Source organism: Ceratotherium simum, chromosome 22 (genome assembly GCF_057802395.1).
Source record: "Ceratotherium simum simum isolate JZ-2026a chromosome 22, ASM5780239v1, whole genome shotgun sequence".
NCBI classification, from domain to species: Eukaryota; Metazoa; Chordata; class Mammalia; order Perissodactyla; family Rhinocerotidae; genus Ceratotherium; species Ceratotherium simum.
The window spans coordinates 18,495,232-18,508,720 of NC_141921.1; the positions used below are offsets into that span (position 1 = coordinate 18,495,232).

General features: G+C 52.6%; 1 protein-coding gene across 1 annotated transcript in view; it reads right to left on the reverse strand.

Moving 5' to 3' along the window:
• Positions 1 to 6,511: 6,511 nt before the first annotated feature.
• Positions 6,512 to 13,489, reverse strand: part of KCNQ4 (potassium voltage-gated channel subfamily Q member 4) — a 55,162-nt gene continuing 48,184 nt past the window's right edge. The window contains exons 12-14 of the mRNA XM_087446180.1: positions 11,919 to 12,050; positions 9,517 to 9,646; positions 6,512 to 8,707 (exon numbers count right to left, since the gene is read on the reverse strand). Coding sequence (XP_087302306.1) covers positions 8,495 to 8,707; positions 9,517 to 9,646; positions 11,919 to 12,050 — 475 coding nt within the window. The 3' untranslated portion in view covers positions 6,512 to 8,494. The remainder of the gene's footprint in view (positions 8,708 to 9,516; positions 9,647 to 11,918; positions 12,051 to 13,489) is intronic.

Genomic DNA, 13,489 nt, shown 5'->3' on the forward strand with positions numbered 1-13,489 from the left:
ATTTTAGATGCTGTGTGGGAAAAAGAGAAAGAAAGAGAAGAGGAGCTGTCTGGTGACCAGAGAAGCCATTTGGGACAAAAACAAAGATGTTTAAGGAAGGTTTAAAGAATGTTCCACTTTGTGATGTGCAATGTAAACCTTCGACCTCATTGCTTCCAGTAAAATCCACCTCAATAGCTGTATTAGTCAGGTCTTGCTGTGATTGTGCTGTGAAACAAACAAACCCCAAATCTCAGTGGCTTGCAAAATAAAATGTCATTTCACACTCCTAAGTCTCTAGGCCAACTGTAGTTCAGCTGAGGCTGGTTGGCCCAGGCTAGACTCCCAACTTTGACTCTAGTTCAGGTCTGCTCCTCATGTCTGCATTCTGGACCCAGGATGAAGGAACAACAGCTATCTGAGTCTTCTCATGGCAGAGGGAGGAAGCACCAAGAGGGCTGGCAGAACTTGTCATGCCTCTTATGGCCTTCCCTCAGAATAAACACACTGCCCTTTCCCCCACATTCCACTCGCCAGAGTCCACTCTGGACTTTGGCCAAGCCCAAAGTCAGTGGGGTGGTGGAAAGGATGCTATGGTGCTCAGATCCTCCCTTCAGCTGTGAGTCGCAGCTGCTGACTCACAACTGTCACTCACTGGGAATTGCCCTTGGCCATAGGGAACTGCCTCACCCAAACTCATGCCCCTCTCTGGGGGCAGCTCGTGGCCAGTGATTGGCTGATGCGTGGAAACAAAGGCCTTCCTCCTTGCCTCAATTTGGCACAACTCTGAAGGGCTATCTGAGCTCCAGAGCTGCTGAAGATGAGCAGAAGCCTCAGTTGAAATCTGCATTGCAGATCAACTTCTCCCTCCGCCCAGTCTTGCCTTCCTGACATCCTTACAGATAAATCTCCTGAGAGCACTCCCCAATAAACTTTCCACATACCACTCTGTCTCAGAACCTGTTTGTAAGAAATCCATTGTAAGGCAGGTAGAGAAATACACTCCACGCAAAGGTAGCCATCTTAATGACGAGGAGGGAAGACTTTCAGATAAATGATACAATCTACTACAATCAATAAAGAATGTATTGTGGAGTGTTCCCTTGTAGGGAGGCACAGTAAAATAGAAGAACATGGTCCCCAGACCGCCTGGGTTCAAGCCCCAACTCTGCAATTTACACATGTGCTCAACACGTGTGCAGGGTGAGAATTGAGGCCACCTCTGAGAGGTCCCCATTTTTCAGTTGCATTGATTTTATCTTTTATACTGGGATTCCAAATAGGTTATGTTGTAGCATAGGTCCTGGGGCTAAAAAAACAAGGTTTCCAAACCACTTGGTTTCATGATGTATGGCCATGTGTCTGCATCTGTCCAGCTGAGATGCAGCAAGCCCCAGAATGTATTCTCAGCCCTGTGCATTTACAGCAGAAAGGGGACCAGGTTGGAGGGTCAAACCCCCAACTCCAGATGTTATGGGCTGAATTATGAGACCTCGAAATTCATATGTTGATGCCCTAACCCCCAGTACCTCAAAATGTGACTGTATTTGGAGCTAGGGCCTTTAAAGACGGGATTAAGTTAAAATGGGGTTGTTAGGGTGGGCCCTAATCCAATATATGACTGGTGTCCTTATGAGAAGAGGAGATTAGGACAGAGAGAGAGGCAGAGACAGACCAGACACATGTATGCACAGAGAGATGATCACGTGAAGACACTGGAAGAAGATAGCCATCTACAAGCCAAAAAGAGAGGCGTCAGAATGAAACCAACCCTGCTCACACCTTGATCTTGGACTTCCAGCCCCCAGAATGGTGAGGAAATAAATTTCTGTTGTTTCAGGCACGCAGTCTGGGGGCTGGCCCGGTGGCACAAGTGGTTAAGTGCGTGCGCTCTGCTGCGGCTGCCCGGGATTCGCCGGTTCGGATCCCGGGCGCACACCGATGCACTACAGCCATGCTGTAGTGGCATCCCATATAAAGTGGAGGAAGATGGGCATGGATGTTAGGCCAGGGCCAGTCTTCCTCAGCAAAAAAAGAGGAGGATTGGCAGATGTTAGCACAGGGCTGATCTCCTCACAAAAAAAAAGAAGGTAACAACCAATGTAATTATACAAGAAAAAGCAATAAAGGGTATATTAAAAAAAAAAAAAAAGGCACCCAGTCTGTAGCATTTGTTATGGCAGCCCCAGCAAAGTAATACCCCAGGGTGGCAGCTTTCACAAGCCTGTTGCACACAAGAGGTGGGTGGAAGGGGCAGATGTGCCACCCAACTTCTCAGAGAGAAAACAAAGTTGTTTTAACAACTGAAACTCTCCAAAGTACATGAAATTACTACCTAAATTGAGAAATACACAGAATGGTTTTCTTTGTAAAAATTGCAAAGATTCAGGGCATCCCACAGCCAAGGGAGCTGAGCCCCTGCAGCACTGCAGTCCCAGGCTGCTTGGTACGGCTCCTGAGCCTGGGCCTCAAGAGCCCGTATAGCTTCTGCTTTTGCCCTCTTGTCATGTGAAGAAGCCCAGTCTAATCTATAGGAGCATGAGAAGCCACACAGAGCAGAGACGGGCCATCCCACCCGTGGACATACCAGGTTGCTGACAGCCAGCACCAAACACCAGACATGTGAGTGAGGCCGTCTTGGACCATCCAGCCCCAGTCAAGATGCCAGATGATTGCAACCACATTGGTGATGCCAGGTGAGAGCAGAACTGCTCAGCTGAGTCCAGCCCAAATTGCTGACCCACAGAATCAAGAGTAAATAAAATGGTTGTTGTTTTAAGCTATTAAGTTTTAGATGAGTTGTTACAAGCCATAGATAAATGACACACTAAGCTAAAATCCTATCTGCTCTCAAGGCCATATCTTATGTCAGTTTCGGGACCCCCGTAGCCACCTGCAAACCCTCCTTGCTGAGCCAGACAAATTTAGAAGATAAAGAGTGGCATGTGCATTGGTTAATTGTGCATGTTTCCCCCAGGGGCTGCATGACCTCAGGGCGTTAACTGGGTCTCCTGTGTCTGCTCATCCTGTAGATTGTGCTGAGCTAGGGTCTGACAGATAGCAGGTGCTCTGTAGACATTTACACAATTAGTGAAATGCCATGGGACTTGTCTAGGTTACCAACATCTCCTGCTCTCCTAACTGGTCTTCCTGCACCCAGATTGCTCCCTCAAATCCATCTTCCATCCTAGGAAGAAAACTTCCTAAAATGCAAATCTATCCTGGTTTGATCCCTGATCAAAATCTTTAATTGGCTCCCCGCTGCCATCACGGTTAAGTCCTATCTCTTTGGACTGATTTATGAAATCCTGCAAACCTTGACCCCTAATTCTAAAGTCTCATCTTGCGCCACTCTCTCCCTTGCTCTCTGGGCCCAATCAGAGATTTCTTTCAGTTCTTTTCATATACCACACTCTTTTGGTGCCTCTGGACCTTTATACATGCTATGTCCTCCAGTGGAAACACTCACCACCACCCAGTTCCCATGCTTGGCTAAATCCTACTCATCCTTCGGTACATTTGGTTGTCCACTTTGCCTGGATTGAGAGGTGACAAGAAGTATGAATCTACCATGGTTTCTTGGCAGCAGCTAATGGTTTGGCTGGATGTTCAGGGACTCAGAAAGCACAGAATTGGAGGACTGTGATAAGGAAGACTTGGGAAGAGGTTTTTAGATGGACTTTCAGAAATAGGCACAGAGTGTAAAGATACTTCTATCCCAAGTGCAATCTCATCAAAGGGCATCCATGGCAGAGGAGGCTCTCAATGATCAGATGGCTAAGATAGCACATCCCATGGATGTCTGTCAGCCTCTTTCTGCAGTCCCTCCAGTGCATGCTCAACATGCTCTTCTGCAGTGTGGTGATGGCAACACGAATGGAGACTATTTATGGGTTCAATAATATGGGCTTACCTCACCAAGGCTGATCTAGCTAATGCCACTACTGTATGTCAACCTACCATCAGTAGAGACAAATGTGGAATACCCAATATATTACCATTCTACAGGGATTCATCTAGCCACCTGGTGCCAGGTTGATTCCACTGGATCCTTTCCATCATAGAGCGGCAGTGATACATCCTCACTAACAAAGCCAGAATATAAGGTTCCAGGAATCAAAGTGAAGTCGTGGAAGTGGCTGCTCTCGCTATTTTACCAAATAACCCACAGCGTTAGTTTCCTAGGATTGCCGTAACAAATTACTATCAACTTGGTGACTTAAAACAACAGACTTTATTCTCTCACAGTTCTGGAGGCCAGAAGTTCAACATCAGCTTCACTGGGCCTAAATCAAGGTGTCAGCAGGGCCACACTCCCTCCAGAGCTCTAGGGCAGAATCCGTTCCTTGCCTCTTCCAGCTTCTGGTGGCTGCCAGCATTCCTTTGCTGTGGCCATATTACTCCAATCTCTGCTTCTGTCTTCATACTGCTTCCTCCTCTTCTATGTGTGTGAGATCTCCACCTCTCTCTTAAAAGGGCAGTTGCAATTGGATTTAGGGCCCACTGGGTAATCCAGGATAATCTCTCCATGTCAAGATCATTAATTTAATCACATCTACGAAGATCGTTTTTCCTTACAAGGTAACATTTTACAAATTCCAAAGATTAGGACCCGATATCTTGGGTGGCCATTATTCAGGCTACTACACCCACTCACAAGACTTTTGCTTCTTGTCCCCACAACATTGGGCTCTGCTAGTTTGGCGGTCTTAGTTCTCAAGGGAAGGGAAGTAACATGGTTTTCACTGAATTGGAAGTTGAAATTTCTAACTGCCGTTTTGGGCTCCTCGTGCCACTAAACCAACAGGCAAAGAAAGAGTTAATGTACTGGATACCTGACTGATCCTCATTCCCAAGAGGAAATGGGGATGCTGCTGCAAAACAAGGGTGAGGAGGACCAGGTCTAGAGCCCAGGGGATTCTATAGGGTCCCTCTTAGTACTTCCACGTACAATAGTGCAAGTCAATGGAAAGCTAGGGCACCCATAACCATGCAGGACCACTGAGGATTCAGACTGTTGAGGAATGATTTTTTGGGTCACTCCACCACATCAAGAAGCCAAATCAGCTGAGGCCCTGGCTGAGGGCAAAGGGAACACAGAAAGGCAGTGGAAGAAATATGATAGATAGATAGATAGATAGATAGATAGATAGATAGATAGATAGATAGATGGATGGATGGATGGATAGATAGATATAGTATAGATCAACTATGGCACTGTGACCAGTTACAAGAAGGTCTATTGTAGCTATGCATATTCTCTCCCTTGCTTGTTGTGTGTGTGTGTCTTATTAAGTAATTAATATTTTCCTCCCTCCTCCTTTTCCCCTAACTTAACAGTTTAGTGTTTAACTGCAGGTGGGATTGTGACCGAATGAGAGAAGTAATTAACATCACCGAAGTATGGATTCAATGACTAACTCCTGGAGATGGAGACATCTATTGGATGGTGGGCCTTTGTGTTTTTCCCATTTTGGGGGAGAGGGTTAGAGTGTCTTCATTTGTTTGCAAGATAGTTTCATCTTATTAAGTGGGAGCTACCGTTGCTGTATGGAGGTTCAAATATGTGTGGATTGATGTGTATGGATACTGAGTGTCCAAAGGGATAGACTGCGCTAGTTATTAAGCACAGTCTTTTAGTTCCAAACGCAGCCTTCTATGCTCTGCTCTGTGATACCGGGGCTGGGACTCTGCAAAGCACATTACTCCTTTGTTAGCTGGCTTCGACAATAAGGGGCACTAGGGAAACACTGAAAGGCAGGAGGAGTGGAGACCTCCTTCTTCCTTTGCTTAGTAACCTTATCAGCAACAGCCTGGTAGCCACAGTGGATCCCAGCCTTCAGTTTTCTTTCTGCATTGCCAGACAAGCTTCATTGTATCACCTAAGAGGTACTGGCACAGGCAGACAGCACCCCTCTTCAGACCTCTAAGTCCCCCACTATACAGCTCCCCCAATCAAACTTGTGGGTTCTGCTAACCCCAACACCTTCCCTATATTCCTGCAGCTCTAGGAGTGGAAGCTGCTTCCTGCCTGATTTTCTCTAGCTTCTCTCAATGTTCTCTTTTTGTTCTTTCAGCTCACCTACATCAGTGTAACCCGTCCCCTATAGTAAATTCTCCTTGTTGAAAAACCTAGTGTAATTTCTGTTTTCCTGACTGAACTCTGACTGATACAAACTATTAGGAAAGTGGCACTCACTCTTCCCTGGGGCACTATGCCAGGAGGAAGTAAATGTGGAAGTGCTGGGGGTCACCGCGAGAGGTCAGCTTGCCTGAGAGGAAGACTGAGACCAGAGACAGACCCCTGACACAGTGCAGCACCCAGATCTAGCAGTGCATGGAGCCAAACCTTTCCCCTGGACTTTTTAGTCATCTGGGCCAATAAATTTTATATTTTGCTTAAGCCATAATGGGTTGAGTTTTTGTTGTTACAACCAAGAGTCCTAATTCAAATCTCCTCACCCCCACCCCCAGACCAGGTGCCCCACCCCACAGCCGCTGAACAGCCAAGACCAACCACCTCCTACTGAAAACTTTAATGAAACCAATAAGTTAATAAGTTAACAAAGTGAGGTACTTGCATATCCGAGAACCAGGTTGGTGGGGGAACCTTGATCGTGGAAGGAGGGCAGGCTTCTTGCCAAGTCTCCCTTGGTCATAGGGTAATCCCATTCTCCTGCCCCTCTCCACAGCTCTGTCTCTGTGTGGGCGGAGGGGTGGCTCTCTGAGGACAGTGGAGTGCGGGTGAGGTGAGCCAGGACAGGTTCCATCCAGGGCATGATGGTCACATGCAGAGGGCATGTTGGGGCAGAGGCTGGGCACCATGGGGCTGAGCAAGACCCAACCCCAGCCCTGGCGCTGGTGCATGCAGGTCCCCAGTCATGAGACGCAGGCAGCTGGGCCCGAGCCCCTTGTTCGCTGGCACCCCACAGAGGGTCATCATTGGTCCACTACCCATCACCCCCCTGCCAACTGCATTGGCTTTGCAGAAGAGGGACAAAGGGGTAGGGATACCAAAGAGGTGCTGGGGGCCTGGAGTGGATGGGGGCTTATGCCAGTATGGGGGCTGCCAACCAAAGTGAAGAGTGGGGCATGGAAGAAGGGGAAACAGTGCATGTGAGTGCCAGATGCAGAGTTGGTGCCTGAAAAATGGGAGTTGCTAGGCGCATTATTATTTTCCCTGGGAGTTAGAGTGACTAGAAAGGGGGAAGCCTAGATAGAAGCGGGCCTGATAACCACCTGGGGAAGCGCCTGGGGCCTTTCCAGTGCTGTCCAGGCCCCAAAGGCCTAGGCCTGAGTTGTGCTGTGGGGACGCCGAAGAGGGCTCTCAGGGGCAGGCAGAGGCAGCAATTAGGGCTCCTGGACCACTGAGGAGTAGATCTTCTTGAGAAAGGGAGCTGGTAAAGCTCTGGGGTGGGGCCTGGAGAGACCTGGGGTCACTTCAGAGCTCCCTCTCCTACCCAGATGGAGTGGGGGAATCCTCACAGTGGACATCACCCTGCAAGGCCAGTCTACTGGCTTCAGCTGCAAAGGCCCAAGAAAGGCTGAGCGGCTCTGTGCTCATGTCTCCAAGTGTGTGTGATTGTATGTGTCAGTGTGAGTGTGAGAGACTTTCTGCATGTCTGGGGAAACTAAAGGGACATGTTTGTAGGACTGCAGGAGCATTGTCTGCGGGAGGTGTGAGGGAGAATACAGAAACTTGTGCTATTAAAGGCATCTACACGGCCAAAGAGGGGACTGGACATCCAGCAGGAAGAGGGAGCCACTGGGAGGGGACACCTGCAGATGGGAAGGAAGGCCTAGGCACTGCCCTTGGGGGAGACAAGGGAGAAACAGGCCCCATGCTGGGTGGGGAGGGGGTGATATGCCAAAGTATGGGGATGGGGGTGATGGCCAAGCAGCCTGAGACCAGCTACTGCTGGAGGCCCATCTCCCAATGGGGGAGGGGCAGAGGGACCCCATGGGGGTCCCCAAAGTTGCATATTTAACATAGTTTGCATATATGGTGCCCACCTGCCTTGTGGCAGGGTCCTGTGCTTGGGGGTACCTGTGGGGGCACCTTGGGCCCACCCTCAAGTGGGCGGGGCTTGGCGGGACGGCTTCCCTGCTCTGTCCAAAGGGCAGGCCAGACACCTCACCTTGCATAGCTGGAAGCTGGGTCAGGGCTCAGGGCCCCGGGCCCCAGCGCCCGGTTCCCACTCCCCGGGCAGTGCCCCTGCCAGGCGGGCGGCGTCGGGCTTTGATGGAACGGGCAGGGCGCTGGGGGGCCCAGAGGTCGCGTGCAGCCGCTGCTGCTGCCTTCCGTGCGGCCTGGCATCTCGCGCTCCTGAGGTGGGCCGGGTCGCTGGCACCCACATCGGTAGCTCGCCCGCCCAGGCAGCTCAATACTGCGTGTGGCCTCTCTCCCCGCGAGGGAACGAGTTCAAGTAAGAGAGGAGTCCCGAGGCCTCACGGGGCGGGGCCCAGCGCTGGGCCGAGGGGCTGGCCGAGTGCTGCCCCGTCCCTGAGAAGCCCCTCAGTCCACGTTGGTGCTGACCGAGCGGGAGATGCTTAGTGTCTGTGCGGAGGCGGAGATGTCCTCGTGGTCCACAGGGCTGTGGTAGTCAGAGGTGATGTCGGGGTCGAAGAGCGGCACTTGCACGGCGCCCAGGCTGGCCGAGGTGCCAGAGCGCAGGCAGCGCGAGTAGAAGCCCAACAGCAAGTCCAGCTTGTGCTCGATGGACTGCACCTGGGGGCGGGGCGTGCTGGAGGCGGGGCTGGGCCAGGACTTGGGGGCGGGGCGAGTATGGAGGCGGGGCTTTGGAGGAGAGCGGATGTAGGCGGGGCAGGAGGGGGACGGGGCGCGACTGGAGGCGGGGCTTGAGCGGGACGGGGCGCGGCTTGAGGCGGAGCTTGGGAGGAGAGCGGATGTAGGCGGGGCTTGAGCAGGACCGGAGGCGGGACCCGAGGGCGGGACGCGGCTGGGAGGCGGGGCTTGGGAGGAGAGCGGCTGGAGGCAGGGCCTGGCCTGGACTGCAGGCGAGACTTGGGGCGGGACGCGGCTGGGGAGGCGGGCTTGTCCAGAGAAGGGCGCGTCTGGGAGACGCGGCCTCTCCGGGAGGAAGTGCGACAGGAAAGGCGGAGCTTGGCTGGAGGGCAGGACGAAGCTGGGAACCTGGGGCTTATTCCGCTTCCCCCCACTCCCCGCCCCGCGAAATTTAGTTGTGATTGCTTGGGATAGTCTGGGCAATCGAGAGAGACAAGAGAGGCGAGGGTAAATGAAGTAGGTTGGATTTAGACCGGCTTATCTGAGACTATAGCGACCCAGGGCGGGGGTGGCAGGAGACGGTGGGTTTATCGGGTTGTTCAGCAGGAGTGGGCGGGCTTCCTGGGAGGCGGAGTTTATCTGTGGGGCTGGGGTCTGCCGGGCAGGGGATGCCCGGCCAGCTCCGGGTTGCGGCTCTGAGAAGCGCACCTTCCCCCAGTGCTTGTCCCCGCGGCCTTCCAGAGCTTCTCAGTCGACAACACCACACCAGCGAAACTCCCTCCCACACTCACCTGCTTCTCCACCTTGACCACGCGTCCCATTATACTGATTTCATCCACCGCCTCCGAGTCCGAGGGCCCCCTGTCGCCCTTCTCTCGGGCCCTCCGGTCCCCGGGGCCCCGGCCCACAATCTGGTCCACCCTGTGGGGAAAGGGAACCGTCAAAGGTCCCAGACACACGCCAACGGACCCTCCCATAAGAACTCGAGGTTGCCTGCTGAAAGGGGAGACTGCCTGCCCCGGTGGGAGGGGGCCGTTTTGCCCTGCCAATGGAGACCAAGTTGGATGGAGGGACCTGGCTGCTGCTTTGGGGGTTTTCCAGCCAGCCTAGCAAAGGCACCACACACAAGCATGACAAAATAACCACCTGATGGGAGGACAGGTGGGAGATGGTGGACTGGGAAAAGAGGGAGAGACACAAGCGGGAAGGTGAGTTATAAGGTGGACAAGGCTGGAGTTGGTCCCACCTTGTTTTTCTGCTCTCCTTTACAGCAAACTTCTTGAAAGGGTTACCTCTACCCTCTATCTCCAATTTCTCTCCTCCTTTTCTCTCTAAAACCTACTCCAATCACGCTTTCATTCCCACCATTTCACCAAAACTACTGTTGTCAAGATCCCAAATGACCTCCATGTTGCTACATTCGATGATCAACTCTGGGTCCTCATTACGCTTGACTATTGGCAGCGCTCCGCACATCCGATCACTCCTTCTTCCGGCACTTTCTTCATTTGGATTCCCAAACACCACCCTCTCCCACTTCTCCTCCTACCTCACTGACCTCTCCTTCTCTGTCTCCTTTGCTGGTTCCTCCTTTATCTCCACAACCTCTAAATATTGCAGGACCCAAGGCTCACTCCTGGGACCTCTTTTCTCTATTTATTATCACTCGCTAAGTGATGTCTTCAGTTCCAGATTTTCAATTCCTCTATACACTGTTGACACAAATCTCTATCTCCAGCCTCTACCTCTCCTCCGAACTCCACAGTCCTCTAACTGCCAGATCCACACTCCACTTAGATGTCTGACTCCACTCCATCACAAACCCAACGAGTCCAACTTTCCTGATTGAAACTTGCTCCGCTCCTTGCCTTCTCTATGTCAGTCAACGGCAACTTTTTCCTCTTGCTCAAGCCAAAAACCTTGTCTTCATCCTTGACTCTTTTTTTCTCTTACACCCCATCAGACAACCTGTCAGCTCTACCTTCAAAATATATCTAGAATCTGACCATTTCTCCCCTCCATGGCTGCCACCCTGTCCAAGTCCCCATCATCTCTTGCCTGGACGTCTGAAGTAGCCTGCTCGCTGGTCTCCCTGCTTCCACCCAGCTGCCTCATAGGGACCTAGAGTGATCCTTTTACAATAGAACTCAGATCTTGTCCATCCTTTGCTCAAAGCCCCCCAGTGTTTGCATCTCACCCTGGATGAATGCCCACATCTCTGCAGTGGCCTTCAGGACTTTACACAGTCTAAGTGCCATCAGCTTCTCACCTCAGCTCCTACTTCTCTCATGCCAGAACACACTGAGCTCCCTGCTGTTCCTGAAACAACACCCCAGCCACCTGCCCACCTCAAAGCCTTTGCACTTGCTGTTCCCTCTGGAAACTCTTTATTTAAACAGCCACAGGGCTGGTTGCCTCACTTTCAATTTTTTCCTCAAATATCACCTTCTCACCTATTAAAAATTGCAAACCCCAACACCCTAACCCTTATTTTTTCTCTGTAGCATTTATCGCCACCTGACATATTCTGGTGTATGTATTTATCATCTGTTCTCCTTCCACAGGAACGAAAGCTCCCTGAGGGCAGGGACTCTGCTTTGCTTTCCACCATATCCCTGCTGTCTGGTGGGTAACAAATGCCCAATGGCTGTTTCTTGAGAGAACAAATGAATGAAGGGCAGTGAGAATGCAGCCACAGAGAGGGGCCCGGTGTAGGTGACTGAGGTCTCGGTGTGAGAATTCTTCCTATATGCTGGGCTGAGAGAAGATGTGCAGGGGTGGGGGGGTGGGTGATGCCAGAGGCAAGAGGTGGGCAGCATTGAGAACAATTTGCCTAACCCCGGGGAGATGGGTGGTCACTGATTATTTTTAAGCCTATTATTTTAAGAGTAGGAAACAGTCATCTAAAAATGTCCCCCAAGGCGTGCAGGTCAATAGGGTTCGCACAGAGGACCTGCGGCTAGGCCGGCTAGGTCGTTCTTCAGATTCGAGACAGGTGTGGGGTCTGGCCTTGGCCGCGCTGCAAGCCAGGGGCCTTGCCGAGGCCGGAAACGCCAGGGGCCGCAGCGGCCCCTAGGGGGCGCTCGGGGCTGCGTTCGAAGCTTGCGAAGGGTCTCCCGCCCGCAGACCTCCTGCCCGGGCTGGGGCCCGACGTCTCTGCCGCCCCCACCCCATCCGGGGCGGGCGCACCCACCGAGCCTGCAGGCTCTTGATCCGGCCCAGCATGTCCAGGTGCCCTGCCGAGTACTGCTCGATGACGTCTTTCACGTCGTACGGTCGCAGCGTCTCCTTGAATTTCCTTTTGGCCACCAGGAACTTCAGGATCCTGTCGGGGTAGCGGGTCTCAGAGGGAAGGGATTTTTTTCCAGCCCCCTCTCTGTCCCTTCGCTACCCCCTTGTCCAGCACCAGGGCAGCTCCTGCTTGGGCCACACGGCCTCTGCTGGGTCTCCCAGCCTTCCTGCCTACCCCTCAGCTCCCACCCCAGGGCCCCCTGTAGGTTTGCTTGGTGTTTTTTTTACTATGCCTGTACTGCAGTCGCATTAGCCTAGGAGGGCAGGGACTGGGCCTGCTCTCTCTCTGCTAGGTGGGGCACAGGGCAGACCTCTGTGCACACTGTTGATGATGGCAGCAGGGGGGAAGACATTTTTGCATTCACTCCACAATTGCTTGTTAGCACTGCTGTGCTGCACCCTGGGCACCCAAGGGGCGTCAGATCCGATCCCTGGCCTCAGGAGCCCTGGTCTGGGGAGGGAGACGGAGAGGACACAGATATTATGGGGTGACAAGGGCCGAGTCAAGGAATGGAGAAGAGGGCTGGGACCACGAGAAGGGGAGGTCAGGTGACACGTCTTGGGAGTGATACTTCCCAGTCACTGGGCAAGAGGAGCGGGATGAAGGGTGGCTTTCTGGACACAGACAGGCATGGAGGTGTGGGAGTGAGTCAGCTCAGAGTAGCCAGAACTTGGATGTGAAGACAAGGGATTAATCCACCTGGTCGAGGAGGGGGCAGTATAAGAAGACAGGGAAAGAGACTGGCCTTGGGAAGGAGACTGGGAGGGGGGTACTCTGAAGAGCCCTGAATCCCTGGCAGAGACTGGGCAATGGGAAGTTGGGGTGGTGGGGAAGGGGGCATGTGGTTTACTCTGCTTTAGCATGACTCTTCTGCCAGCCTCTGTGGAGAATGCCCTGGAGGGGCAGAGTCTTGGGTAGGAAGACCAGCTCCAAGGCCTGAGCTGGGAGGGGCCAGTGGGGTGGAGATATGGGGCAACTTTGAGCAGTTCAGGAGATGGAAATGAAAGACTTCTGAGTCTGAGTCCAGGATGACTCCCATGGCTTGAGTGACAGGTTGGATGGTGGTGCCACTGCTTGAAATGGGGACATGGGAGGAAGAGCAGGTTTGGGGCATGCTGGGTGTGAGGGGTCTGTGGGATGGCCAAGGAGAGCTGACCTGAGCCAGGTGGCAGCTCAGGCATTGTGTTCAAGAAGCTGGTTACTTGGAGGGGAGAGACAGGATGTGTATAGAGGGGGTGAGGAGAGGCCTCAGACTCTCTAGGGGAGGGGGGGTCCATTTGACTCAGATTTTAAAAGGAACACAAAGGGAAGAGGCTTGTGGGCAGGTGTATCAGCCAGGGAAGAGAGGAGGTGAGTCTGCAAGGCTGGGGGTGAGGGGGGTCTGGAGCTAGGGCTGCAGGCTGGAGACAGAGACTAGGCCGGAACTCCATTCCAAGGAGGTTGGGGGCCAGATCCATGGCTGGGCCATGGCT